This window comes from Leopardus geoffroyi, chromosome A3, assembly GCF_018350155.1.
Source record: "Leopardus geoffroyi isolate Oge1 chromosome A3, O.geoffroyi_Oge1_pat1.0, whole genome shotgun sequence".
NCBI lineage: Eukaryota > Metazoa > Chordata > Mammalia > Carnivora > Felidae > Leopardus > Leopardus geoffroyi.
Genome location: NC_059336.1, coordinates 120,844,214 through 120,870,648, shown reverse-complemented (window position 1 = coordinate 120,870,648; position 26,435 = coordinate 120,844,214). Strand labels below are relative to the sequence as shown.

The 26,435-nt window shown below is 37.7% G+C and overlaps 1 protein-coding gene across 6 annotated transcripts in view; it reads left to right on the top strand.

The window, feature by feature from the left end:
- Positions 1 to 26,435, top strand: part of NCOA1 (nuclear receptor coactivator 1) — a 242,724-nt gene that overhangs the window by 164,663 nt on the left and 51,626 nt on the right. For all 6 annotated transcript variants that reach the window (XM_045447551.1, XM_045447552.1, XM_045447549.1 and 3 more), the window contains 5 exons: positions 1,660 to 1,757; positions 10,035 to 10,212; positions 12,366 to 12,545; positions 13,839 to 13,934; positions 18,307 to 18,447. In XM_045447551.1, the coding sequence (XP_045303507.1) occupies positions 1,660 to 1,757; positions 10,035 to 10,212; positions 12,366 to 12,545; positions 13,839 to 13,934; positions 18,307 to 18,447 (693 nt within the window). The remainder of the gene's footprint in view (positions 1 to 1,659; positions 1,758 to 10,034; positions 10,213 to 12,365; positions 12,546 to 13,838; positions 13,935 to 18,306; positions 18,448 to 26,435) is intronic.

Sequence of the window (26,435 nt, the reverse complement as noted above, 5' to 3'; positions counted from 1 at the left end):
TCAATTGTCAGTGAGGATGCATAAAAACAAAAACCCTTGAATGTTACGAGTGGTACATTCTCTTTAGAGAGCAGTTTGTCAAACTTAGTAATGTCGAAAATACCTAGACCCTGTGAACCGGCAACTTCACTTTTAGTGTTTACCCTCAAGAAACTGTCACACATGTACAAAAGAGGAAGTACTGAAAATAGTTTATTATAGCACTGTGTGTGGTAGTCAAAGGTCTGTCAGTAGTGGCTTAGGAAATCTACTAACTATGGGTTAGTCACATGATATATACCATCTCAAATGAATGAATCAGATCTACATCAGTGTGCTTAAATCTCAAACATAATATTGAGTGGAAACACTAAGTTGGAGAAGTCCATATATACTTATGTAAACTTTAAAACACAAAACAGTAGGGGTGCCTGAGTGGCTCAGTCAGTTGAGAGTCTGACTTCGGCTCAGGTCATGATCTCACAGTTCTTGCTGCTGTCAGCAGGAAACCTGCTTTGGATCCTCTGTCCCTCTCTCTCTCTGCCACTCCCCCCCTGGTGCTCTCTATCTCAAAAATAAACATTAAAAAAAAATAAAAGGTGATATATTGTTCAAGAAATCATACATGTGTACTTAAGTAATAAAAAACAGGCCTAGAAATTATTATACTGACCTCAGAATACTAGTTATTTCTGAAAAGAGACAGAGAAGGAATGGTAGCAGAGTGTTCTATTTGCAGCATTTTATTTTTTAAGGAAGGACGTGGAGCAAATGTTAACATCCGTGAAAAATGAATGGTGGCTATGTGATGTATGCTATGTCATTTCCTGTATTTTTTGGAATATATGAAATATTTCATATTTAATTGTTTTAAGATTTTTTTTATTTGTAAGTAGTCCCTACACCCAACATGGGGCTCAAACTTACAACCCCTAGATCAAGAGTCACATGCTCCTGAGCCAGCCAGGCGCCCCTGAAATATGTTACACATTAAAGTAAAAAAATGAGCCTCTATATTCAATGATACCAAATTTGGTTTTTGGCTAACTAACTCACTAGTTTGACAGATTGGAAACTTATTTAAGTATGGTGCTGTTTGAAGATAATGGATGGCTTTTCCAACATCACTGCACAAAAGAATTTCAGATCATTTAGTAGTTACACAGTTTTATCAATCAGATCATCATGACAGGAATGTGAAAGGTAAGCTAATTCATGCAGGCTCACAAAAGGAAAAAGCATTTCTTCACTCTCTTTTCAATGGCAGTTGATCAAATCAGAAGAGGAAAAAGAAAAATGGAGGAAACCATCATTCTTTTACAGTTTACTCATTTCTTAAAAACTTTTGGTGTAGACTTTTTCAAAAGGCTTTATATTTATACCATTTTCCCCGTTGTTGGAACATTGGACTTGATAGGTCAGAATTCAAATTATCCTGCTGCCACTTATTAGTTATATGATTTGTGACACGTTACTTAACCTTTGTCAACCTCAATTTTGTCAATTGAATATACATATAAAGTGAATATCATTAAGATTAAATAATGTTGTCAATAAATATCGCCTAGATAATAAGTAAATGTTATTTGAATCTTAAATTAGGTGAATCTGTGTCTTTGTAACTTGCCAATATGGAAATGAGCCCTTTTGGATGCATGACTTTTTGTTTCTTTATTATAGAGAAATCAACAACTGATGATGAAGTGCAGAAATCAGACATCTCATCGAGCAGTCAAGGAGTGATAGAAAAGGAATCCTTGGGACCTCTTCTGTTGGAGGTAGCTGTTCTCATTGATTTAGAAAGGGATCAAAATCTTTGTTCCAAGATAATTTGGTTTTTTCTCTTTTATACCTTATGTCAGATTAATAAATTATAAAACAAAGTAAGTTTTAAAGAACCTTTAATAATTATTTTGTAACCTATTTTGACAGTTGTTGCTGTTTCAGAATGAAATGTGAATAACGAATATGAGAAATTTTCATAAAGGCATTCTATATAGTCAGATGGAAAACCGAAGCCTACCGTATGGCTTTGCCACTCATTTCTGGGGTGGTTTGGACTAGTCGGGAGTATAAAACATTAGAATTATTTAGCTCACTAGTGCTATCTATATGTCTGTAGAATTTCACTTTTGAGTGAGGGGATGCGTCACTTTATTGCAGTAGGTGTTTTCCTGAAAAGTTTCCTGACTAAAATTTTCAAATGTTTACGTAAACACTGTATGAGAACTTACTATTTTAATGACCCTGTACCGAACTCTTTGAAGAACTTTTAAACTTGAATTGTTTTGTAATTACTGTGTAATTTTCACCTCAGCTTTTCCTATCTAACCTTCACTCCCTTTGTCTTCAGCGTAGATGTCTTGTTTCCAAGCAGGCCCATCACCTTCAGTGATCCCTCTCACACATGAATGTTTAAGAACACATGTGCGGACACACTCATTCCCCACAGAGTAAATAGAAACTGGGTAGAAACAACTACCATCTGAGCGTGTGCATACACGTATAACTGGGAGAGGGGAGGGCAACCACATGTGGTAGAGTCTGATGTTTTCTTTGTCCCCTCTTCACATCCTGTTACACTGACTGCATGACACATGACCATGTTTTGGAAACGGTACTGTAACAAGTATAGTGAAAATGTGATGGTGGAATCTGGTGGCGAACGTACAGATGTTAGCTACAGAATTCTTTCAACTTTGCTATAGTTTGAAATTTTAAAATATAAGCTATTAGAGGAAAAGACATTAAAGAAAGAAGAGCACTTTCAGCTCATTTCCAGCTTCCGCCCCGTCTCTTCCCCCTGCTTGGCACCTTTCACACCACTTGGTACACTTGGGCCCTTCCTGGAGCCCTGACCTGTCTTAGCATTTACTGCTCCTCTTCTCCACCCTACAGGGGGTTGGTCTTTTCATAACTTGTAGCTTCTGTGTGTGGGTTCTGTCTGCCTTCTTAGTGTCCTAGCCTCAGGACTCCCTTCAATTCAGTAAATATTTTATTAAATTTATTTTCTGCATATAATGTCTTCTGAGATACTGGTAAGTACAAGATATACAGATTCTTGAGATTCCTGGGGTTCCTGTAGGAAAATGGTGATCATTGAAATCCTAGCTTCACCTCACGTTCTTCAGAAACCTCAGAGATCAACAAGGAGAACAAGTGGATTGTTAACAAACTGAACATAGCACAGCTGGAGACAGAATATTACTACTGCTACTTTAATTTAGATAAACACTCACCATTGCCGTGTGAGAAAAGTCCACGATGCTTTAACATGAAGAGAAAATGACAGGAAAACATCCACTCGAAGCTAGTATAAAAAGAAAACAAAGTAGGAATATTTCTTTTAGCTGATGAAATTATTACCCTGAAAATCACTATGAATCAAAGGAAAACCGTACCATAGCATCACGTGAATTAGATGTCATTAGGCAAACATTTTCAAATATGAAAAAGCACATCAAGTTAGAAATTCTAAAACCTCAGAATAGAAATGTATTTAGGTTTTGACTTCAAGGAGCTAATAATATTTTTATTTATGGGCTATAGATAACATGAAACAGACTGCAAAATAGAATTGCTGACTTTCACAGACTTCAGGGTCGCCTTCGTTGACAATCTTTTCTGGATCTTCTTTTGTATCCTCTGACCCCATCCTCATCATCTCAAACTTTATAGAGTCTAATCCAGGGCAGCTAAGAGAAGTGGTGAAAAGTCACCATGAGACTGTCCATTGGCTCATTCAGGCTGAGTCTGGAGCTGCACTATTCAGTAAGATAGCTGTTAGTCAGACATGGCTGTTCAAGGCTAAATAAAATTAAAAATTCAGTGCTTCAGGAGCACGTGGGTGCCTCAGTCTGTTGAGCGTCCAACTCTTGATTTTCGCTCAACTCATGATCTCAGGGTCATGGGATTGAGCCTTCTTTTGGGCTCCACGTTGAGCATGGAGCCTGCTTAAGATTCTCTCTCTCTTCCTCGTTCTCTTTCTCATTCTCTTTCTCTCTCTCTTCCTCTTTCTCCTACCCCCCCCCTTTGCCCCTCTTTCCTGCTCGCCTGCTTACCTGTTCTGTCTCTAAAAAAATAAATATATATATGTATATATGCATGTATATATGTATTTTTTTCCCCAATGCTTTAATCTCACCAGCCACATTTATTTTTTTTATGTTTCTTTATTTTTGAGAAAGACACAGAGTGCAAGTGGGGGAGGGGCAGAGAGAGAGGGAGACACAGAATCCAAAGCAGGCTCCAGGCTCTGAGCTGTCAGCACAGAGCCCGACGTGGGGCTCAAACTCAAGAACTGCAAGATTATGACCTGAGCCCACGTCAGACACTTAACCAGTTATGCCACCCAGGTGCCCCGTCACCAGCCACATTTAAAGTGCTCAGTGCCCATATGTCATCAGTGACTATTGTATTGGACACACAGATATAGAACTTACCTGTCATTACAGAAAGTTCTCTTTGGCAACATTGGTCTGGAGGGACTTGCTTAGAGGAAGGTGTGCAGATCTAAAAAGTAACCAAATATCTACAATTCTATTAGGAACTCTCACCATACTGTTATTCCCTCCCCTCCCCCTTTCAAACATGAAGGAGCATGAGTTAAGAATGAAGATACTGGAGGTAATTTCTTCACATTTAAAGGGAGAGTGGTATTAGCCTTTATTTACTCAACAGATATTTATTGTTTGCCACACAGTAAGTACTCCTCCATTTTTTACTGTCCTCATTGTCCATTGCCCTTTGCTATCTAAGTTCCTCTGCCTCCTGTTCACAGCTCTGTATTATCTGACCGTAGCTTCTTATCTCCAGCTGCTTCCCAAGAAAAATTCAGTTTTAGTCATGGAGGTCTCCCTATACCTTACCCACACACTCAGGCCTCCTTACCTCACTTTGTGCCATTCCCTCCATTGCCGGTGCCTCCTGACACCGTTCACCACCCAGTACCGCTTTCTTAAAACTCTTCCTGTTGCCTCGTTGCCAGAACTATCTCTGCTCTTCTCTGGCTACTCCTCAGCCTCTTCCTCAGATTTCTCTTTCGTAGCCTGACTCTTAAATGCTAGCATCCTTCAGCGTTCTGGCCTTGGCTCTTTTCCCTTTTTTTTTTATTCTGTGCACATTTCCCAAGCAGTTTCATCTATGCCTATGTCCATATCATGTATTCATGTATGTGTGCATACATTTAAGTATGTATAAATTATCAATTAGGATTCTCTGATTTCAAGCAATAGACCTCAATTCTGCCCAAATCAAGCAAATGTGAATTTATCAGAGTGCTATTTGGGTATCCCAGAACGATGCTTGGCAGTGAGATGAAACCAAGTCATCTTAAGGAGGCTAAAAATCAGATACTGTACGAATGGTCTCTTAGAAAGACCCATCTGGGCAGTACCCTGCTGGTACAGGTGAATGCATTCCAGCTATATTCGATCTTTCTGTAATTCTCCTGGAGATTCCCATTTAGGTTGGAAGTCTCCCAGTGGTCTGATTAAGAATGTCACAAGACTTTGTTTAATTGGGAAGAAGTAACTCCCCAAAGGAAATCAGATATTCTGTGGAAGGGGAAGAGATGATTATAGTTAAGACAAAATAAACAAAAAGCCAGATGATACTGTATGTACCTGTAAATTGCTAATGTCTGCCTTAAGCTCAGATCTCTCTTCAGTTTCTCTTACATTCTATCTTGCTGCCTTTTGAACATCTCCATCTGAATGTTCCTTAGTCATTTCAAATATAACATTTCTGGGGCTGGCTCAGTCAGTTAAGCATCTGACTCTTGATTTCAGCTCAGATCATGATCTCACGGTTTGTTGGATCGAGCCCTGTGTCAGGCTCTGTGCTGACAGCATGGAACCTGCTTGGGATTCTCTCTCTCTCCCTCTCTCCACCCCTCCCCAACTTGTGTGCATTCTCTCTCTCAAAATAAACTTAAAAAAAAAGGAAAACATTTTTTTAAAGAAACAAATATAATATTTCTAAAACTAAATTTATGACTTGTCCCTTTATCTTCTGCCTAAAAATAAGGGGGGAAAAGTCAGTAATAAAGACTAGATTTCTTTACTCCTTGAGTCCACTTCCTCAGGGAAAGGCACCTATCTACCAGAACCCTTATTACATCATTAATGGAGAATCGCCCAAAATACTCATTCCCACAGCTGTTAGAGGTCTCCAAATGCTGTTTGTTTTGCCTGTGTCAAATTCTCTTCCTTCACTTCCACTGCCATTGCCTTAATTCAGGCTCGGGTTTGAACTGGAGTATCACAATAGCATTGCAACTGTTCTGGCTTCCAATCTGCATGCCACACCCACTTCCAGAAAGATCTTTGTAAAAGCAGACCACATCACTCGCGTGCTTAAAACATTGCCTTCAAGAAAATGCCCATTGCCTTTAGAATAAATTCCCTTTTTTTTTTTTTTTTTTTTGCTTTCCTTGAAGATCAAAAAAAAAAAGTTTTGCTGTTGTACATAACACAAATATAACAAGTGCATACAGGGTGATTTTTTTTGTTTTTAACCTCTAAGCCTGTTCCTGTGTTTGAATGTCCTTTCCACCTGAGTTACTACTCTGTGTCTTTCAAGACTTCGCTCAGGTGTAAGTGTGGCCTTCTCCCTGGAAACTTTACCAGTGACAGTCGTCCCTTTGCCCATTTTGGGTGCTTCAGTCTGTGCTTAACCTTTATGAATTCCTCTACTGCGCTATTCATAACTATGCGTACTTGTCTTTTTCCCTTCAGAGACTGTATAATTGTTGAGAGTTGTGTGTTTTATTTCCAGAATTTTGTCAATTAACTGGCACTTAGGTGATATTCAGTGAAGCTTGTGGAGTCATTTAAAGCCAAGGCCCTGTGAGAAGCCTTGGCCACTGTGGACCCTGCCATGAGACACAAGGTGGCCAAGAGAAAAAATCCTCAGATTGATGATGTTGTACTGAATGGACAGGCACTTCTTATCTCCTGTGTGCTGCTCAGTGGAAGACCAGCTGTCAGGACTTGGAAAAGCAGGAAGGTTCCTTTCCAGAAGGACACTTGGAAGTTAATTATATGCACAACATACGAGAAAAACTTGTAGAATAACTATTAGCAGATTATAGTAGTCTGACAGACTTGAAGAAAATAGAGATGTTTGTGTATTCATAGGAATAGTCTCAGAGAATATTCCCTGAAACACTACCAATCTCCTGGGGGTGAGATTTTGGCAGATCTTCTACTGTTTCATTTTCATACTTAAACAATTTTTATAAGTATATATATCATTTGTAATTAAAAAAAAAAAATAGGCATTTCCAACAAGAGACAGGCTATCTGTACCTCAGGAGTAGGGTCAGCAGGACGATTCTGTAAGCACGAGGGAGCCTTTGTAGACCTGTTTTCCAAGCCAGTCTTTTCTGGGGAAGCTCAAAAGAAATATGATGCCCCAGACTTCACAGAGGAAATGACGAGTCCATGTAACTGAGGCCAAGCAGGGACCTGGTGAAAGTTCTACACTCCCCAAAGGCTGATCAGCTGCATATTCCAGAGGCCAGTTACTAGAATAACTTCCCAGCCTGGCAGTGAAGTCAGGTACAGTCAGTGGGAGGAGAACTTGGAGAAGCCCCAGTAGGTCTGTGGAAAAGGATACCGCAGGGACTCCAGGCCTGCTACGATGAAGGAGAACTTTTAAGTCCTTTGGATTTTGTAAATACTTTAAAAATAATTGCACCAAATAGTCCAGGTGAATTCCTAAGCCTTACTGGTGCTGGATGCTGTGCCCATCATTGGCCAGTGTTCACACTGGACAGAGGTGATCCCGGGAGTGGGTCTTGGTCTCTCCCATTCCCTCTGCAGGTAACAGGCGACGTCCAGAGATATCCAGAGACAGACATGGAGAGTAAGAAAGCAAGGGAGAGAGTAGCTGTGGCTTTGAAGATAGAGAAGATAGACAGGGTTGTCAAGGAGGCAGAGAGGGAGGAGCCGTGAAGGATGCCCTGAAAACTAGGTGCGAAAAGGAGAAGGTCGTGCTGATGAAGCAGGGTACTGTGGCCCTTGGAATCGCCATGGAACAACCAGATTTTACTTGCCTGTCTTTTTCTTGCTCTAAATTATGACAGTTAGACCCAAACTGTTCTTGATTAAACTCTTTTGACAGATCAAAAATAAGATAAATGAGGTGAAATTGTATTTACACTGAATCAATTAATAGCTAAGAACATTTTAGGTAATTTTTACATCTACTTTTTTAAAAAATGATGTATCTGTATTTCTGTTGTTCCTATCGTCATATCACCTGCTATGAAATTCATAGCAAATGTCAAAAAAGGTTAGAAATGACAGTGCTTTCCTGTGCTCTTGTAAACAGAAAATAGTTTAGCAAAGGGTTTATCTGGTGTTGAGGTGTTTAGATCATTAATCACATCCCAAGGTTTTTATTGACATTCTATCTTCCTTGATCTCAAACAGTGATCCTTCCAAAGTAATCAAAGGATATTGCATTATCACATTAAAAAAAAAAATGAGTTTAAAGCACACTGAAACTGGAAGATGTTTGAGCAGGTAAAAAGTTTGTAAATGTTTAAACTGAGAAGAGAAGTTTTACAAGTATGGAACCGGGGTCATTTTGACAACAAAGTCACAACTGTGGTACATTTCAAAACATTTCAAAGCATTTTCATATGCTGGCTCTATAGCATGGGTGTCTTTTTGAAAGGCAGTTTACTTATTCATTGTTTAAATGTCATCTTTACCCTGGAGGGACAAAATTAAGTGTGTTTATTATTTGGAAAACATCTGCTAGGTAACATATTATCATTACCACTTGTCATCCTAGAAAAGGTCAGCAAATTTGGGACACTTGCCTTTTTAAAAAAGAAAAATGAATAGCCCATAACATTGTTAGCTCTTTTAAGAATTTTGCCACGGAAAACTAGACACTTCTGGGTAAAACAGATTTTCATTGTCATTTTACATCTTGTTACAACATCCTATAAATGTTCTCCTTTTTAAAGGTCTTGTTTTTACTGCTTGTATATATCCTATAGCAAGTAAACTGCAATATATTACAATAAATGGAAAGATTATAAATAAGTAAGGTGCCACCCTGCTCAGCCTCTTCATTCTGGATCTTCTCTCAGGCTTCCATGGTTTGTGATATGTGACTGTCTAGACTGAGTTGAGGTATCAGGGTTTTCAGTATGTTTATTAAGCTGAATTTCTTCTTTATATCTTAGATTGCACTAGAAATAGAGGTTCTAACTTTTTTTCTGCACCTCTGTGGATGTGATGCTCCCCTTAGGGCATGCATATATATATACACACACATATATATATATATCCCCTTTTGAAGACCCCTAGCTCTATCTCAGAGCATGGGAAGCCCTCTGTGATTTGGCTCCCGTCTACCTCTCCAGACTTATTTCCTGCCATGAGCCGGTCTTGTACCATGTACTCCCAACAACTCCAAACTGCTTTTTTGTTCCTTAATGTACCACGCTGTCCCCTCTGCCTAGAATGTTCTTCCCTCATTCCTCTTCCTCTCCTCCACTATGCCCTATAAAACTCAGCTAGGGGTGTCTAAATAGCCTTTCTGTGCCTCCTCCCACCCCACCCCAACCCCAAATTAGGTATTTTTCCTTGTGCTCACAGAACACTCGGTGTGTCTCTGACACTGCATCACTGGTATTTTATTATGTTTGTGTCTCTCTCTACCACTGTCCCGCAAGTTCACTGGGGGTAGAGACCTGTCGTACTTAACTTGTGGTTTAGAGATGTTTATGACTGAGTGAATATCGGTTACTTCCTTCACATCTGCTACTTTGAAGTTTCTCTTTGCAGAAAGAGGGTTGATACATTCATTCATCCCTGCTGTACATTCCTGTACAGTCTGTTTCAAAATTCTGTCCCTTCCACAGAGAACATACAGTGTTAAATCTTCTATTCAGTCTCCCCTTTTTTTTAACTTGACATATATTTCTGATCTCTTTTTCAGTAGAGAGATGTGTATGTTTATTTTTCTTTCATTTTTTAACCTCCCATCCTCTTAATCCTTTTTTTTTTTTTTTTTCTTTTTTGGCTTTGCAGGCTTTGGATGGATTTTTCTTTGTTGTGAACTGTGAAGGGAGAATTGTATTTGTGTCGGAGAATGTGACCAGCTACTTGGGTTACAATCAGGAGGAATTAATGAATACCAGTGTCTACAGCATACTGCATGTAGGGGATCATGCAGAATTTGTGAAGAATCTGCTACCAAAATCACTAGGTACAAAGCAATGTGTTTTTCAAAAGAATATGAACTCTCTCTAGCTGTTTCTTACATTATATAATTGTTGTGTTTATATTACATAGTATCATTTTGAAATAAGTTCTAACACATTAAAAATATTTTTCAATTTAATTTCAGCCTGATGTGTAAATACGAAGAGGGAGTATCATCAAATAGCTGGTAGAGAGCATTCCTTTTATCCTATTCCTCCAGCTTATGACCTAGCCATGTGACAGTGGTGAGAAGCAGAGTAGTCACTGCCTTGCCACGCCACTAGAAGCTTCTGCTTGAAACTGCCTTTGTTTTTGGCTTCGATTATGTCCAAGAAAGAGACACATGTATATCCTTCCCCCCACCCTGCTCAAAAAGAAGAAAAAGGAGGAAGGGAGGGAGAAATATACTGTCATATTACGTATATATTAAAATGAATATTTTTGGATGTAAGTGGTTTCAAACTCAGATGTTCTAAGTATGGGTGCACAGGTTGTTTGCTGACAAAGGAGCCTAGCTGAGAGGACGGATGGGGTCTGATTTCCAGCCTCTGTTCCATTTGCTACACTGTGTGCCTATTCCGTAGCCTGTATGTACTCCCAAAGTAAGGGAGGGCCTTGGCTAGAAATTCTATGTAACTAATACACACATGCAAATTGAATGTTATCTGTAGCTCTTTATTTTCGACATTGTTCGCTCAATGGAAAGGAAGCCTCATTCTTTGAAAAGAGTAGTTAGTACACGTTTATAGTACCTGGGGGCCTGAAATGATTATTTCTGTTAAAATCACTAGTTAGATATTTGAATTATCAAAGGGTCTTATGTGCTTTGGTATAGCATTTTACAGTGTAAATGATTTTAGAGATGATATAGTGGATTCCTTTATTTTAAAGATGGTGCAGGGGCACCTGGGTGGCTCAGTCAGTTAAGCGTCTGACTCCTGGTTTGGGCTCAGGTCATGCTCTCACAGTTTGTGGGTTCGAGTCCTGTGTTGGGCTCTGCACTGATAATGTGGAACCTGCTTGAGATTCTCTCTTTCCCTGTTTCTCTGCCCCTTCTCCATGTGCTTGCATGTGTGCACACGTGCGTGCTCTCTCTCTCTCAAAATAAATAAATAATGATAAAGATGGTGCAGAGATAAAGTAATTAACCTCAACCTCACAGCTAGCTCATAGCAGAACCAAGACTCCTTCTTCCAGTACAGGTTTGTTTCCGTGATTTCCTCTAACACTCTAACAGTTACACGGTGATGAGATCGTAAAAAGGAGGAAGGGTCAGTGAAGAGAATAAAGTTAAAAGAAAAACAAAAAACTGTTGGGAATGGTGAGAGAAGAGCCTTAAAAACCTTCCAGCTGCCACCATGGTTTGAATAGAACATTGTAACTGGGAAATGGTGTCTCATCACACAGTGATTATCATTTGAAATGTATAGACCTATTTTCTATAACTGAATTCGGTTTTTTATACCGAGTCAGGTAACATTTATGTTTAACAATCATTTTTATGTTATAACTTATTGATTACCCACTATATTTGAGGGATTGTTGCATATAAACTGTGCAAATAAAATAAGGTATAAGAATGGTTATAAGAACCCAAGGTTGGTCTCTGTCTATTCTAAATATTTTTTTGAGTCACAGTCTCCTTTGAGAAACTGAATCCTGTCCCCAAAAAAGGCGCACATGTACACAAGCCCATCCTTAAGAATACACACCTGCCAGGTTAAAACTCCTGCTTAACAATGGATCTGTGGTTTCCAATCAGGTTTTCATTTCTAGGATGCAACTGGAAACAAATAGAAAAGTGCATTAATTAACTGCTTGTAAAAATCTGAGCAAAAGAGCTAGGAAGTTATTAATTTTTAATTTTGTCTTTAACTGTTTATACAGACTGTTAATGAATTAAGAATTTGTAAGGCCTTATTTTTGAGGGGGGATGTCGTATACAATCTGTTAGAAAATTTTACAGTTTTCTGATTGGTAGACATTTAGATTTGCTAAGAAAGGTAAGTATCCTATTGCCTCAGGATAATGTGAGACCTGAAGAGATCTGTCTTTTAATCTGAGTATCTGACGAAGCAGATGGCTATAGGTATGTCTTTTGTATCCTCCGAGTTTTTCACCTTATTCACAGACATATAATCAATTTTTCTTCCGCAGTAAATGGAGTTCCTTGGCCTCAAGAGGCAACACGACGAAATAGCCATACCTTTAACTGCAGGATGCTAATTCATCCTCCAGATGAGCCAGGCACCGAGAACCAAGAAGCTTGCCAGCGGTATGAAGTAATGCAGTGTTTTACTGTGTCACAGCCAAAATCAATTCAAGAGGATGGAGAAGGTAAAACAAAGGGTGATTTTAAGGTGTTTGATCACTTTTTCCATGACTTTAAAGACCAAGGAGGTAATTGATTATAAGTAGCCTTTTTCAGATAGTATTGGTCACTGTATTATGCATCATAGTGGCTATTCAGTTTACTACGTATTTCTTAATACTTAAGAAAAGAACTGCCAACATGTAGACTCACCCCTTTAAAAAGCCCCCAAACTCTCAGTTTTAAGCTGGCATTCCCACTAAAATGTCAAATTCAAACCAACTTGCTGCCTAGAAATAAGAGACGCAGCTAACTGCTGCCAGTTGGAAATGTACCAGATATAGCAGGCTGTTGAACAGCTCTGATTTTTAGAAAGTTTCAAGTTTAGAGTGTGGGGAACATTGGAGAATAGAGTTAGCATTTTTGAGGCCATACAAGGTAATTTATAAGGAGAAAGCTTATGAACAGATGAAAACACAGCTGAAGCTCTAATATGAACATGGTATCAACATGGCATTGATTAAAATCTGTGACAGTGGATGAATTTTCCATGTGAACTAGGCTGAGTTAAGAACACCACAAATTGGAAACTGGAGTAAGGACTAGGGAAGGTAGTAGATGAGGACTTAATCAGATGAAAAAAAGGGCCATGCATGTAGCAGGCTTCACCCGTGAATGGGTGCCACAGTCAACTGAGGACTTTTTGTAAAATACACATGCCAGTGCCAGCCTGTCTTGTATGACTGAAGTTCATGTTTAGCTATGCGGTGTTGTGTGTAACACTCAAGAAAATTGGAAATGGAACTTCGAAAAAGTTATGGGTCCCAACAACATAAAGTCCTTTATCGGGGGCAAAATAATGTTTCTTCAGAAAGAGTTAAATGTTTTTGTCATATGGTAATTTTTATCTGCACAGTGGTTATAAGAATAATTTCTGTGGCCATTAAGTACTGATAAGTATAGGAAATTGACTAAGGACTCTATTTTTTAAAAAAATCACTGTGTTGCTTAAATCTAGTGAAAACTACTTCTTCAAGTTGTTATCATGCAAGTACATGAGATGCATCTGTCTCCTCTGGTTTATGTCAGAACATTCAACGGGAAGGGATAATGTATGCTAACTGGATCTCTACCTGGAGCTGCCAGCTTTTGGTTACCAGCAATTTTATCACTAATACTATATTATTAGATCAGAGCGGCTCCGATATTGTGTCAGATCCCGTAACATGTTGTTTTTATAAAAGCCATTAGTGGCAAATGATAGATGTGAACTGTTTTCTGCCCTCCTTTCTTCAACTTCCCTTTCTTGTTTTGGGCAGATTTCCAGTCATGTTTGATTTGTATTGCACGGCGATTACCTCGGCCTCCAGCTATTACCGGTGTAGAATCCTTTATGACCAAGCAAGATACTACAGGTACTAACTGCAAAGTTTAGAATTACATCCAAAATTTTGTGTTCGTCTGTTCTCTGCTATTCAGCTTCTGTTCACCAGTCTTATACAAAAAATACTTTAAATGATAGTCCTGATCTTGTGCATTTTATTTTAATTTTATTTTTTCATTTTTTTAAGATTTTACTTTCAGCAAAGTCCACACCCAATGTGGAGCTCGAACTCATAACCTCAAGATCAAGAGTCTCATGCTGCATCGACCAAGTCAGTCAGATGCCCCATTGATCTTGTGCATTTTAGATGCTATAATCATTGTCATGAGCAGGGTGCTGGGGGGAATATTATAACTATTAACATATTGTTTTGGTTATAAATTACTTTTCATAATCATGGAATAAAATTTTTAAAGAAATTTGGCAATGTAGATGTAAATATATTTATTTATAAATGGTGGCTTTAAAATTATGCTTAAATGTATCTAGCTATTTCTTTTTCCCTTCTTCTTTTTCTTTAAATGTATTCAGCACATACTGATCGAGTGCCTAGAAGTGCCTGTCACTATGTGTGACTGCTCAGGTATACAAGGCTGAGCCAAAAATCAATAACGTAATTACAAATTGTGGTGCATTTTATGATGGAAAAGGTGTGAGATGGTAAAAGGGAAGCGAACAGGGAGAACCTGTTTTTAAATTAGCTGGTTAACCAGTGCCTGTCTGAGGAGCTGATACGGAGCCCTGAGCTCCAAAGGATGAGATGGTGCAAACTCTGCACAGGGTGGAGGGGGTGGCGAGGAGGGGTCATGGTGCGGGGTGAGGACTCCTGATTGAGGGAGGAGAGCTGTGATGGCCCTCAGGAAATAGACAGGCGTGTCAGGCGAGCTGAAAGAAGGGCAGCAGAGCCCAGAGTAAGTAACGGTAGGACTTCCAGAAAGTAAGGCCCTCTTTGGAAAGGCCTGCTTCAGATTTGATCTTTGGCAAAAACAATCTGTTGTTGTTCTTTACAATTTTACATAGTATTTTCCATATGTTATGTAATCTTCACTTTGAACACACCAAGTTTCATACTTTTACATCAGAGTTAGGTGTGTATCACTTGCCTCTCTCACTTTAAAATAGGGATATTTTAAAATAGGGATAAGATACTACAGATAGATTTTTTTTTTTTAGCAGGCCAAGGTTTAAACAGTCATTTCTACTGAATTTTATTCTTTGTGAAAATTTGGTTTTAATGTACTTTTTTACCTTTACCATTTTTATAAATTTATTAATATTTGTTACAATACTTATTAATGTTTTAGTCCCAGAAATCAAGTATTCCTGTTGTGTTCCTTATTCTTGTGTTTTTAAAGATAAGCTCCCAGCTGCTCTAACTAAAGAGTACGTGGGGATAAATTAGCACAAATAATAGAATACAGTAAAGAGAATATCTAGGACTTGGAGATACAGAATCTGAGCGTAGTAATTATCACTTAACCGTAACTTTCTTCGTTCCCTTTTTGAGTCTGCCATCTACCTGTCCTTTTCCATTTTCCACCAATGAACAGCTCTGGAAAAATTTGATAACCTTTATTGAAAACTGAAACCACTAAGGCATGGAGGAAAAATAGGGTCCTCTGACAAATATAACTGGTCTTTTGTGTCAGTAAAACCAAGTAAGGGCTGGTGAGATAGCAGAATAAGAGCTTGCTGGAAAGGATGATGGTTAGGCTACAGGATAAATGTGGAAGATGAAGGATGCTTAAAAATTATGAGGATAATTTAGGAACAATATATTTCAGCTTTTCCTTATATTGAATTTCTACAAATTGAATCATTAATTGTTTTAAAAGAAGACTGTATTATCCCATAGGAACACTGTTGTGACTGGTAGTTTTGTTTCTGGCCAAGGACCCAGCATTATTATCTTAGATATACCTGATTTAAAAATAAATACATAAAAGTTTAAAAATTGAACTCCAAATCATAAAATAATTATAAACCTACAGGGAACCTCAGGGATCACAGACTTTAACCTACCCATTTTACAAATGATGGAATGGTGCCTTTTCCAGAACCATACAGCTAATTGTTGAGAACAGATATCCTTAGGCCCTAATATAGGACCCTTCATTTCTGTCGCATTGCTTTCCACAAAAACACTAGTAAAAGGACATTACTGTACTGTATGCACTTATTACATAAAAGATACCAGAGGAAATGTAAATAGAAGGAAATAAAAAGGTACCAAAGAAATAAAGTGTTCTTAAAATGTAAAACTAACGTTTTATTATATCATCAAATTGATTTAGATTTAAAACAATAATAAACTAGCTATAATAAATATTAGATATTTAATCCCTTAAATTTTAGTAGTAGTTTTAACTCTCCATGGGGTGGTTCATGTCCCTTAAAAAAAGAAGTCTTCTACCAGGAAATGTTGAACAGGGGCTTACTGGTTTGTCTGATTGGTTGACTGGTTGGTTAAACTTTCCTCCAGCAAGCAGAGGTACTCTAAATCAACCTATTCATGATTCTCTTCTAAGATAGTCTCTGTATTACCTAATCATTTGTTACCATTGCTAATAATTGAATCACTTTCTCCCTTCCAATCCTGCAGTTGTAGACTCTTGCTCTTTGTGGTTAGTACTGACATGAACGCGCGCGCGCACACACACACACACACACACACACCTCCCTTAGTCATTGCCTGTTAGAAGCATTGTTGCTTGTGAAGATCACATAACAGTTGATTTTCTGCTACAACCAACTCTTGATCTCTGATGTAATAAGAGACAAAAGATTAAATAATTACAATTCTTAAAATATCCAGAATTGTCTATAGTTGCAGTCAAGGGTTTATCAGGCTTTGCCCAAACTATTCTTAAATAACAAAATTTTCTTATTTAAGTTGAAATTTCTACCATTTACATTTATGCCAAGACTTGGGTGACAGCCTTATCAGACAGACTCAGATATATCAGATTCAAGACTCTCACTTAAAGAGGCCTAATACGTTTATTTCCAAACAAACCAAGTGAAATATATATAGAAGGGATTAGTTAAAATGAGAACACACAAATAGTACAATAGATTTGAGTCGATTGTGAGAAGAGGAAAGATAAGGAAAAGACAAATCAGACATTCACAGAAGAGGAAACATGAAAAATACTCAACCTTATTCATTGGGAGGTACAAATTTAGAGCATAAACATTTTTCACCTACTAATTGTAAAAAATAAAGACTGACAGTACCCCAAGTGATGGAGAGGATGTTGGATTAACGGTAACTTCTATATAAGTTCCTAGAAAACAGTTTAATATTATGAAGTTGAACGTTCACATAACCTGTGACTCAACAGTTTTGTTCCTATGTATATACCCTAGAGAAACTCTCACACACATGCACCATGGAAAATGTAGATGATGTTCACAGAAGCACCGATTGTAAAAAAAAAAAAGGGGGGGGGGAGGGGGACAATTTAGATGTCCCTTGACAGGAGAATGTGAAAACAGAGGGTTGGGGCAAGTGAGGAGTACACACATGATGAGATCGTATAGCTGATGTTCAAGTTCTGAAGTTGGATGGTGGGTTTGCAGGTTTTTATGTTATTAATCTAATTGTGCGTGTGTGTGTGTGTGTGTGTGTGTATAACCTGTATTATTTTGTGTTAATATCAGGTTGCGTCAAGAAATAAAACAGATCTGAACAATCCCAAACTGAAACAATTGGTCCCTGGTTAACCAAGGGACCTGAATTTACCTGAATTCTTCCACAGCCATCTAGGAAATTTGTTCAAATAGGATGACAATAGCAAATCACCACTACATTTTTATAAAGCATATGTTCTTTGTGCAGAATGTCTTACAAATCTTAGGTTCTGACATATCTTTTTCTGATGTAACTTTTATTGCCTTCAGTCTTTGTTTACTCTCAAATGCCCAAGACGAGGTAGAAAAGGAAGGTCTTGCCTACTTTCTCGTATTCTCTTCACTTAGTTAATGGAAATTAATTTAAACCAAAATAATATATTTCATCTCTGCTTCTCCTTCCCCAATAAGTATTCCAGTCGTTAGGATATATTAGAGTAGGATCCAAAGAGCAAGTATGAGGAGTTGGACCTATATTGGCCTCTGCACCTTCAGGCCTTTGTAGTTTGACTTTAATGCTTGACTGGAATGGAATTTTAGAATATGATGTACTAATATACAACACCCTCAAGGCCAAAACAATTTTTTATTGTCATGTAAGTGATATACTCCATTATCATATGTAGCAAAAATTAATAGTTTATTAATGTTTTTGTCCATTAAACATTTAGGAGCGGCAGCACATTTCTTAGATGTAGTTGTTAATTTTGAAATATGGATGACTTATATCAAGAAGCTATCACAAGTGTAAACTTTGATTCTTCATGTAGGCAAAATCATCTCTATTGATACCAGTTCCCTGAGAGCTGCTGGCAGAACTGGCTGGGAAGATTTAGTGAGGAAGTGCATTTATGCTTTTTTCCAACCTCAGGGCAGAGAACCATCTTATGCCAGACAACTGTTTCAAGAAGGTAAAGTTTTTTCTCTCTTAATTACTTTCATTAACCTTGCTTTTTATTCATATCAAGTAATTTATGTAGAATTTATGGCTTGATAAGTATTTTCTCCAAATTACAGTTTTTGCAATAATCAGTTTTAGGAAAGGAAGAAATGGGTAAGCAAAGTAATTCATGAGTGGATCCTGAATTTGGGATGCACATTTTAAAGAAGAGGATATCATGTGGTGGTCACTCACTCACTCATTCATCCATTCATTCATTCAGCAGACATGTATCAAGTTCTTCACATACATAGAACACTATTTCAGATGGCAGGGATACAGTGATGACTCATAAGCAGGGTTTTGCCCTCAAGGAGCTCAAAATATATTAGGACAACATATGACAACTTTAAAGATCAGTGTGACATGGCCTTATGTCTAGAGGTATAACCAAAGAAGAAAAAAATTAATTCTGACTTAGAGAATCAGGGATGGCTGCAGAGAGAAAGTGATCATTTCATCTGGCTTTTGAAGATCATTCCCAGCAGAAGAGACATGTGAAAGGGCTTCTAATTAATATAGAAATCCGTATTATACATGTTGACTTCATTACTGTTATGGTTCCTGTATCACCTGACTCCTGTTGAAGTTTCAAGTTAAAATATGTCATATGAAATTAATAATTGTATAGATACTGTGTCGTAGTACTATGGGAGATAAAACAAGTATATTCCTTGCCCTTAAGGAACTTAACAGTATTACAGGAAACATAGGGAAAATTATTTGAGAAAGTTCATAGAATTTCAGAGGTGAGGGTTTTGATACACTTTTAAAATATCACAGAATTATGGTAGCCTAATACTGTGTTCCCAGTATAATTTATTCTCTATTCTCTAATAGTTTCTTTGCAAAGAGACTCTTCGTATGGCTCTTCCTAAACAGCAGTGTAAAAATATTTTCATTATTCTATCACCCTTCTTAATTTTAATATTTCCCCATAATAGGTTTCCTAACTTTATAGATGATTTGCCATTCATTACAGTGTAGGTCAGCTGCTTCCAGGTGATACATGGAGAGGAAGCAGCTTGATTTTTTTTGTTTTTTTCAGGAACCCTTCTGTATGAATCTCACTAGCCTGGTTACTGTTGGGACAACTTCCTGGAGACTAATAGTTCTCCAGTGGGACTTTTACTAGACTGATACCTTCCCTAAAGATGGTATTTCAGTGGATAAAACCAAGAGTCTGTATTTTTTTTTAAATGTTTTTAAATTTATTTATTTATTTTTGAGAGAGAAACAGAGCAAGTGAGTGGGTGAGGGACAGAGAGAGCAGGAGAGAAAGAATCCCAAGCAGGCTCTGCACTGTCAGCATGGAGCCCGATATGGGGCTCGAACTCACAAACCATGAGACTGTGAGCTGAGCCGAAACCAAGAGTCGGATGCTTAACCGACTGAGCCACCCAGGCGCCCCAAGAATCTATATTTTTTTCAAGTCCCCAGGCAATTCTGAAGTGCACTCAGGTTTGGAAACCATTGAAGTAAGCAACTATGATGCCATTTACTGGTTGCAAACTTTGTGACTCTCTCTACCAAGAATGGCACTTGAGTTTTGCATAAGTTTGAGTCTCGGAGCACTATCTCCATTCACTGCCTAAAATGCTGAAGTATATGATACTCTTAAGTTTTTGCCTTAACTTTTAAGTTGTGACTTCCAAGACTTTAGTTGAAAGATTTAATTTTATTTGCCTATAATTTATATATATATATATATATATATATATATATATATGTATATATATATGTATATATATATATGTATATATATAATTTATATATACTTCTGCAGGTCCAGATTATGATCTCATTGTCTAAATGACTAGGTTCCCTGTAGATGTAACTGAACCACAGTTTATGTGTTTCTAAACCATTAAGAATCCTCTATAAAGCAGATTGATTAAAGTGTAACAAGTAACTGTCATTCACATATGAAGTAAAACAATTTAGAGTAAAATGTAAAGAAATATAATTCAGCACCTTTTCCCCATTAGTCATTTCTTCATGTCCTTTTCTTCCGCTTCTTTTGGGAAGAAAACATTCCTCAACAGAGATAACTTGTATTTTTCTCAGCACTGTTGTCCAGAGTTCACATGACTCTGATTATATAGTGTTTTGGAGATTCTGGACAATTTGCCAGTGTTCATGGATTGAACACATCTTCTTCTGATATTTCGTACTCAGATTATATAACCTGGTAAGAAAACGATCCGTGAAACCCTCACATGGGGATCATCTGTTAAAGATGTTGACCCGCTGAATGAAAATCTGTGAGGGCCCAGGTATCTTAAAACTCCCAAGGCCATGCTTATTTAAGTACATCAAGTTTGAGGTCTGTCCAGAGTCAGAAGAGGTGTATATTTGCATTTGCTCCCTATTTACCTAAGGACAGTGCGAAAGAGTGAAATTATGCCACTGTGTGAAACTTGATTTTGTGTGACACTTTTAAAAAGTTAAAAGTTTATACAATTCCATAGTGATTGATATTTAGGCAAGAAAAATTTGCCTTCCATGTGTTTTTTTCTGCCCATTAACTTACTCTTTGAAGGTAGTGGCTGGTAGAAAATGATAATATGCATTAAACTTTAAATTAGTTCTTTTTTTTTTTTTTCAACGTTTTTATTTTATTTTTGGGACAGAGAGAGACAGAGCATGAACGGGGGAGGGGCAGAGAGAGAGGGAGACACAGAATCGGAAACAGGCTCCAGGCTCTGAGCCATCAGCCCAGAGCCCGACGCGGGGCTCGAACTCACGGACCGCGAGATCGTGACCTGGCTGAAGTCGGACGCTTAACCGACTGCGCCACCCAGGTGCCCCAACTTTAAATTAGTTCTTAGCGTAGTTTTTCAGCTGCTTTTGACAGAGATAGTGCATGGACTTTAAAAAAAAATTTTTTTTAACATTTATTCATTTTTGAGAGACAGAGCACAAACAGGGGAGAGGCAGACAGAGATGGAGACACAGAATCCAAAGCAGGCTCCGGGCTCCGAGCTGTCAGCCCAGAGCCCAATGCAGGGCTCGAACCCACGAACCATCAGATCATGACCTGAGCCAAAGTCAAACGCTCAACTGACTTGAGCCACCCAGGCACCCACCTGCTCATGGACTGTTTTTAAAGGGGGTTTACCATTTTATTTTCTAGAATCAAATTTGTAAACACACACACACATTTCAGTCAAAGAATATGTGGGAGCATTCAGCATGAACCAGATTACGCAGTGGTTCTCCACTTAGATTAGGGAGAAATGGGGATCACAATCACCTGAGGTACTTTTTAAACTAGGTCCTTGTAGGTGTTTATGGTTTGAAAAGGTTTTCCAGATTTGGTTCAATCGAGAACCATTCCTTTCAAGAAAGGTTTGGGTTAGGGGCGCCTGGGTGGCGCAGTCGGTTAAGCGTCCGACTTCAGCCAGGTCACGATCTCGCGGTCCGTGAGTTCGAGCCCCGCGTCGGGCTCTGGGCTGATGGCTCAGAGCCTGGAGCCTGTTTCCGATTCTGTGTCTCCCTCTCTCTCTGCCCCTTCCCCGTTCATGCTCTGTCTCTCTCTGTCCCAAAAATAAATAAACGTTGAAAAAAAAAAGAAAGGTTTGGGTTAAATGCATCCCAGAGGTCCTTGATAAAATTCATTGAGGGAAGTTGTTAAACCAGATTTCTGGACTCCACCCACACTACTGAATCAGGGTGTATAGTCTAAGATGTTTTCTTACAGAGAAGTTTGGAAAACGTAAACCTACATTCCACAAGACATTAATAGCTATAACTAAGAAATTATGTTTCGTGCTGAATTCAGTTTGGGGAATGTTTCAGTCCCCCACTCTTGGGGATTCATAAGACATAATTAAGGTATTTAAGCTTCTGGGAGGTTCCACCTTAAAGGTACCTGCTTAATTTTGTTATCCAGACTTATTTTCCTCAGAATACTTCGTCCTGTAGCACATCTATCAGCATTTAGGGAGAGTAGCATTCATGGGGAGTGTTGGTCTAGATAACCTAGGAAAGTTTTATTAAAGAACTGCTTATTTATTATCAGTGATGTAATGGATCATCATTTCTTGGCTTTGAAGATGTCCATGATATATTGTTCTATTGAAAAGTAGGCTATGGGGCGCCTGGGTGGCGCAGTCGGTTAAGCGTCCGACTTCAGCCAGGTCACGATCTCGCGGTCCGTGAGTTCGAGCCCCGCGTCGGGCTCTGGGCTGATGGCTCAGAGCCTGGAGCCTGTTTCCGATTCTGTGTCTCCCTCTCTCTCTGCCCCTCCCCCGTTCATGCTTTGTCTCTCTCTGTCCCAAAAATAAATAAACGTTGAAAAAAAAAAAAAAATTAAAAAAAAAAAAAAAAGAAAAGTAGGCTATGAAAGCACAGCATATATAGTAGGACTCACTTCTGTATGTTTGTTTATCCAATTCTAGAAGGCTTACAAAATGTGAACAGTGGTTATCTCTGAGTGATGGGATTACAAATGACTTTATCTTACTCTGTTCATTTCTCTATTAATGTTATAATCACAAAATAAAGTTATTTTAATTTAAAAAATCACAAGACAATTGGAAGGAGTTGATAGTATCAAGAAGTTTGGAAGCATTGCTGTAAAACATAAGCACCCATATGAATGATTAACCAGGATGTTCTCTGAGACTTGTGTAATGTGGTTAATTCCATGGTCCTTATCACAGAGTTAACTGAAAATCTTTTTTTGTGAGGCTTGTTGAAAGTATTTAAAATATGAATTTATTTTTCTTTTTTAGAAATTTTGATATACTGAATAGGGTTTGCTCATTGGTGATTGAATATCTTAGAGCATCGAGGGGTAATTTTTTTTCTTTACCTTAATAACAGTTTTTTAAATTGCATTCTTTCTGCACATATCTAGGGAAATACCAAAAGGAAAAAGAAATCTCTCCCAGCATTGACCTGTAGTGCTCTGCCACACATTTTATACCTACCCATACAGTTACTGTCAGTAGCGCATGCTCCTTGAGGTGATCTCGGCACTAGATTGGTGGAGTCACAAACCCAAATAGCTCTAGTTTTACAGCTACTATGGCCAGAGGGAATGGTTTCCTTTGCTTCATAGCTCTGTTGAGGCCTATTCTGGAGGGGGGATGCAAACAGTTGTTATTTTAAAGGTTCCTAGAAGAATTTCGGGGGTGTCAATAATGCCACATCAATGGTATCCCTTCACACTAAGTGTTCTAAAAATTGTAGAAATGGACACAGTAGTCAGGAATTACAATAGTAGCTAGCTATATACCTGGCAGACCTAGACTGGAAAACAAGGCCAGGAGCTATGATCAAAATGACATCCCAAATAGTTTTGTCCAGTCGTAAACCTTGAAACCCGTTTTAAGTGAAAATTTGGTCTGCAGAGCAAATGTTTATCCAGCCAGCTCTGTAAAGCTGTAAAATCATGTCTTAATTCAAAATATGAATGATCATTATATAGGATTGAAGCTATTGGTGTGAATGGTATCTAGGGATTGGTTGAATGTGTATGACTCAGGACGTATGTACTTTGTGTTTGTTTTTTCTTTGGTGTTTATTCAGGAAATATTCATTCAGTACCTGCTATGTACTAAGCTCCATATGAGATATTATCTCACAACATTACTGGCTCCGTTTTAGTGATAATGGGCGAAGGTTAATTTGCATTATGAAGTCCTAGACTTGTAAATGACAAAGTCAGAGTTCAAGTCTAAATCTGACTTCTAGGCTCTTATTCTTTTCATTGAACCATATTACTGTCCTGTTTACCTTTCTGTCTGGACAGTTGAGCACCAGAAGAATTTTAGTTAACTGGATAGTCTTAATTAAGTTCTAATAATTAAAGCTTTACTCTATTTAATATTACCTTTGTTTCTTTTCAAAGAGTGACTGTGTGAATTATGTGTGCTGTCTTTTTTCCACACACTACCATCCAAAATAAATAATCTAACTTGAAATTTTTAAGTGTAATGATTTCCTTGAATAAAGAAGGGTTCCCCAATTTTGGAATTTTTACTAGTTTAGATAGACATAATCCTACAAGTTAAGGCAGCCTAGTTACCAAAGGACCAATCATGTTTCTGTAATCCACATTAAAGATCTTAGTGTTCCCATGCTGGTCTGAGTTTCTAGTTCTTTCTCACTTTATACAGCTTACCAACAAATCAAGAAATTTCTCTCCATTAATTTTCATTATAAAAATTAAGTCCAGAGTCATGTAAGAGCAAGAACATAAACTGAGATATAAGCATTTATCTTGTCAGCTAAGATTTAAAATCTATCCTTTAAAGAAAAGTTATAGTAGTTGATCACAAGTCATTATTAGTCTGTTTAGATGAGATTCAAGTTGAGGGTCAATCAGCAAGTACTTACTGGGTGATTTTATATGCAAAGCATTGTGCACAATTCAAGGAGAGTGGAAAACAAGAATGGGACACAGAACTAGCCCTTATGTTTATTTTAGCTGATGAAGAAAAATAAATGTCTGAAGTTATCTGCCTCTTATTTAAAGAGATACAAAAGTGACTTCACTCATATGGAATGTAAGATAGAAAACAGATGAACATAAGGGAAGGGAAGCAAAAATAATATAAAAGCCGGAAGGGGGACAAAACATAAGAGACTCTTAAATATAGAGAACAAACTGAGGGTTGCTGGAGGGGCTGTGGGTGGGGGGATGGGCTTAATGGGCAAGGGGCATTAAGGAGGACCCTTGCTGGGATGAGCACTGGGTGATATATGTAGGGGATGAGTCACTGGATTCTATTCCTGAAATTATTGTTGCACTATATGCTAACTAACTTGGATGTAAATTGAAAAATAAATAAATATATTAATAAAAAATAAAGAGATATAGAAGAAATGTTTAGGAAGCAATGAAAAATAAGATTGGAAATGTAAGTGGTAGTCAGATTGTACATAGCCGTATTGTCCAGTATGGGAGACACTAGCCCCATGTAGCTATTAAGTAGTTGAAATGTGGCTAGTGTGACTGAGGAGCTGAATTTAAAATTTTATTTAATTTTAAATTTAAATAGCCACATGTGGCTGGTGGATACCATATCGGACAGTTCAGCTCAATAGTGAAGAGCCAGTGTTTTCCAGCAGAATGGGGAGATCCTAAGGTCAATAAACAATGATGAAGAAATAGACCAAATGGCATAAGCAAAATAACATGAAATATATCTTGCTTGGCACTTTACATAGCTATAGCTTTATCATTATCCCAAGTTAATAATTTATTTAAAAATGCTACTTTTTGTTGTAGATATATTTTCCAAAAGATATTGGTAAAGATTTAACAGTTTGGGATTTAGGTACACCAAACATTTATTTGTATCCTTATACAAAAATTACTCATTTCCTTTAAGACTGTCTTTCATTAGATGTTATTTCACTAAGTACTAAATTTCTCTGAATGTTATATTTGGTAAATCTACCAGTGATTTGGCCGAAATTGCCAAATGGGTAAGGAATGTGGTTGGTTGGACATAAATCTTACTCCTTTCAATTAAGTTTATATCCTAATTTTGGTACTTAGTTTGATTTGTGTATGGTATAGATTTACAACAGATTATGCCCGCTTCAGTATGTAAAGTATACCCAAAGCAATAAAAGAGAGTATGTCTTCTCTTTACTTAAAGTAATATGTAGCTTCAAAAAATATTTAGTGATTGGTCATTTTAAGTCTTTTTAACATGTCTTTAAAATGTAATAGAAGGGCTTTCTGAAATGTCTTTGAAGAATAGGACTAACATTTATTGCAGGCTAAATTGTAATAGTCATTTGTGGTAGTAATTCTTGTTTTTCAGTGAATATGGTTTTTAACCTTGGTATAGCTGAATCTACCTACTAAATCTTTCTTAAAATAGAATTTTATTATATTGCTAAAATACCTATGACATTTTCTTAGTAGTCTGATATCACCTTTACATATTTAATAAACACTTACCAATATGGCTAGAATTTGTCTGCTATTAACAA